The sequence below is a fragment of the Pelophylax lessonae genome (assembly GCF_965119305.1).
Source record: "Pelophylax lessonae genome assembly, chromosome: 3".
NCBI classification, from domain to species: Eukaryota; Metazoa; Chordata; class Amphibia; order Anura; family Ranidae; genus Pelophylax; species Pelophylax lessonae.
The window spans coordinates 380788125-380791327 of NC_138770.1; the positions used below are offsets into that span (position 1 = coordinate 380788125).

At 46.4% G+C, this 3203-nt stretch overlaps 1 protein-coding gene across 1 annotated transcript; it reads left to right on the plus strand.

The window, feature by feature from the left end:
* Positions 1–813: 813 nt before the first annotated feature.
* On the plus strand, positions 814–2168 carry LOC309548932 (uncharacterized protein; the record flags this gene model as incomplete). The annotated part of the gene is made up of 2 exons (XM_082248861.1): positions 814–1145; positions 1289–2168. The coding sequence occupies 2 exons, from the start codon at positions 814–816 to the stop codon at positions 2166–2168; spliced, it is 1212 nt and encodes a 403-aa protein (XP_082104987.1).
* Positions 2169–3203: the final 1035 nt, after the last annotated feature.

Sequence of the window (3203 nt, forward strand, 5' to 3'; positions counted from 1 at the left end):
CCCACCCAGTGTCCGGGAGACCATGTGGGGGCTTCATTCTAAGGTAAGTATTTCATAATGAGCTAGTATGTGACGCATACTAGCACATTATGCCATTGTCCTGAAGGTTTTTTTTTTTTGGGGGGGGGATACAACCGCTATAGTGAAAGCTTTTTTTTTCCTCTTGGGATAAAGGTTTTACATACATGAATAAAAGCTGATAATTGTAAGCACACCTGTCAATATTAAATGGCTTGTCTCAATCCTCTAACTGTCACTGTGGACAGCTAGGTTTGTTAATGGAAGTTGAAAAATAACAGACTAATTGACAGGATCAAAAGGTGAAACTGAAGAGAAAAAAAAAGAATGGAACCACCACACCTAAAAATTAGGAAGCTGCAATATATTATATTTTTATTTAATATTGCTTTAAGGTTCATTTATGCCTGACCACAAATCTTGTATGCGGCACACATCTTGAAGAGGAGACCCAGTCTGGAAAAATAAATAAACAATAAGGCCCCACGCACACGGGGCGTTCAAAAAAACGTACGTCCAAGCTAGTTATAACGCCGGGAAAAACCGGCGTTAAAAACGCGCGTTAAACAGCGTTTCTCAAATTATGTTAATGAGCGTTAAGCCGCGTTAAGCCGCGTCAGCGCTAAATAGCGTTTTTTTAAAAAATCAGTACTCCTCCATTTTCCACACCCAAAATAACCACAATGCAATGTGTGGAAGCCATTTTGGTAGGAGAGAGAGAGAGAGGAGAGAGCATTTTCAGATCAGCTGAGAGTGTTTCTTGTATTTTCGGAGTATTTTTTGCATTTCTGAGTCATGGATCCTGTTATGCAGAAGGTTGATGAGGCGATCCTGCTCATCATCTTGAGAAGGATGCGTAGAAGGGGACAGTTGGAGGAGGAGAATGAGAGGAGCAGACGGCGAAGGTTCTGGGTGCATCCTGTCATGTTGCAGCGTCTGTCCGTGGGGTACTTTACCACCATGTACACCCAACTCCGCATGTATCCGGACAAGTGGTACAACTTCTCACGTATGTCCGTTCCGCTTTTCGATGACCTGCTGGAGAAGCTCAGGCCAAGGCTATCCAGGATGGACACGAACATGCGAAGCAGTGTGTCACCGGAGGAAAGGCTGCTTGTGACACTTCGGTAAGTGAAATCATTTGTGGGTGTTTTGTATAGGGTTAGTACTTGGGTTAAGAGGGTTAGGTGGTGAGGTCCTAGTTAAAACATTTTCAATGTATTTTTGAAAGATAGATGTAATATGTAATCATTTTTTATTTTTATTTTAGGTTTCTTGCTACTGGCCAAAGCTTTGTCTCCTTACACCACTATTTTCTGCTAGGTGTCTCCACGGTGGCCAAAATTGTTAAGGAGACATGTGCGGCAATATGGGAGCAGTTGAAGGAGGTGGTCATGCCGGAGCCGACTGAAGAGATGTGGGAAGCAGTTGTCGACGAATTTTGGGAGAAAACCCAGTTCCCCAACTGTATCGGTGCCCTTGATGGAAAACACATCAGGGTGAAGAAGCCCCCCCATTCCGGCTCTGCATACTTTAACTACAAGAAATATTTTTCTGTGGTACTCCTGGCATTGTCTGATGCCCATCTTCAATTCCTTGCTGTTGATGTAGGAGCATATGGCAGCCAGGGTGATGCCCGCATCTTTCGAGAATCGGCCTTTGGACGTCGGCTACACGAAGGACGACTCAACATACCAACAAGCAGGCCGCTACCGTGTACTGAGGAACCAAGCTTGCCATTGGTCATGGTGGCCGACGAAGCATTTGGACTGGCAGAAAATCTGATGAGGCCATACAGTGGCTATGGACTGAGTCACACCAAACGTATATTCAATTATCGGCTGAGCCGAGCTCGTCGTGTTGTGGAGTGTGCGTTTGGTGTGTGCTCAGCAAAATGGAGGGTTTTGCTGTCATGTATGCAACTGGATGTTGACAATGCCACCAAGGTTGTCCTGGCCTGCTGTGTTTTGCACAATTTCCTAAGGAGAAGCGACAGGAGCAGCGTTGAACCAGAGCCACGTAACCCCATGCACCGCGTGCAGTTTATGGACTTACGAACAACAGCACGAGTCATGACCATCAGAGATAAGTTTGCGGATTTCTTTGTCTCGCCTGATGGGGAAGTGGCATGGCAGGATAATTTTGTCTAAAATCATTCATCTTGTAAACTTTGTGATATCTTCACATACAGCTTTTATTAAACATGTATGTCAGTTCTTTTGATGTCTATCATTCTTCCATTGTTCCAGTTCAATGTTGCATGTGGCAAGTGTGTGCCAGCCCAATGGCCTGTGCATACACTTGCCACATGCAGAAGAAGGAGGGGGGTTTCCTTCTGCATGTGGCAAGTGTGTGCCAGCCCAATGGCCTGTGCATACACTTGCCACATGCAGAAGAAGGAGGGGGGTTTCCTTCTGCATGTGGCAAGTGTGTGCCAGCCCAATGGCCTGTGCATACACTTGCCACATGCAGAAGAAGGAGGGGGGTTTCCTTCTGCATGTGGCAAGTGTGTGCCAGCCCAATGGCCTGTGCATACACTTGCCACATGCAGAAGAAGGAGGGGGGTTTCCTTCTGCATGTGGCAAGTGTGTGCCAGCCCAATGGCCTGTGCAGATGTACTTCTATTTCAACATACAACTTTAAAAAAAAATGAGACAAAATATCATTTCAAAAAAAGGTTTTTATTCAAATAAACACAAAAAAAAGAAAAAAATCACAAATGCTGGTAGGTGTATCCTGACTGATCCGCGGTGACTTCGAACGTGGATAGCTGATGTCAGGATGCGAGTGGGTGGCTTGGACATGTCGTTCCTGCGCAACCTCATGGTGGTAAGGGGGTCCAGGTAAGTTTGGTGGCGGGTACTGGGTAGGTGGTTGGGAGAAATCAATGGAGGAGTGGGGTGGGAAATAGGAGGGCGTGGACAAGACAGGTGTTGGGTGGCGTTGCTGAGGGGACAAGGTAGGTAGGTGGCGTTGCGGAGGGGGGCGGTATTGAAAGTGGGGTGTTAGCGTTGCTGAGGTCACAGAGGGCATTGGGGGATCAAGAAAAGTGTTGAATGGATCGTTTGATGGTGGCGGGCCACCACTTAGTTTTGCATGCCTATATTGTGTCATGATGGCGAGCACACGATCCATACAAAGCTTTTCTTCAGGTCCCCCAATGTCCTCCAGGATGTAGTATGCAG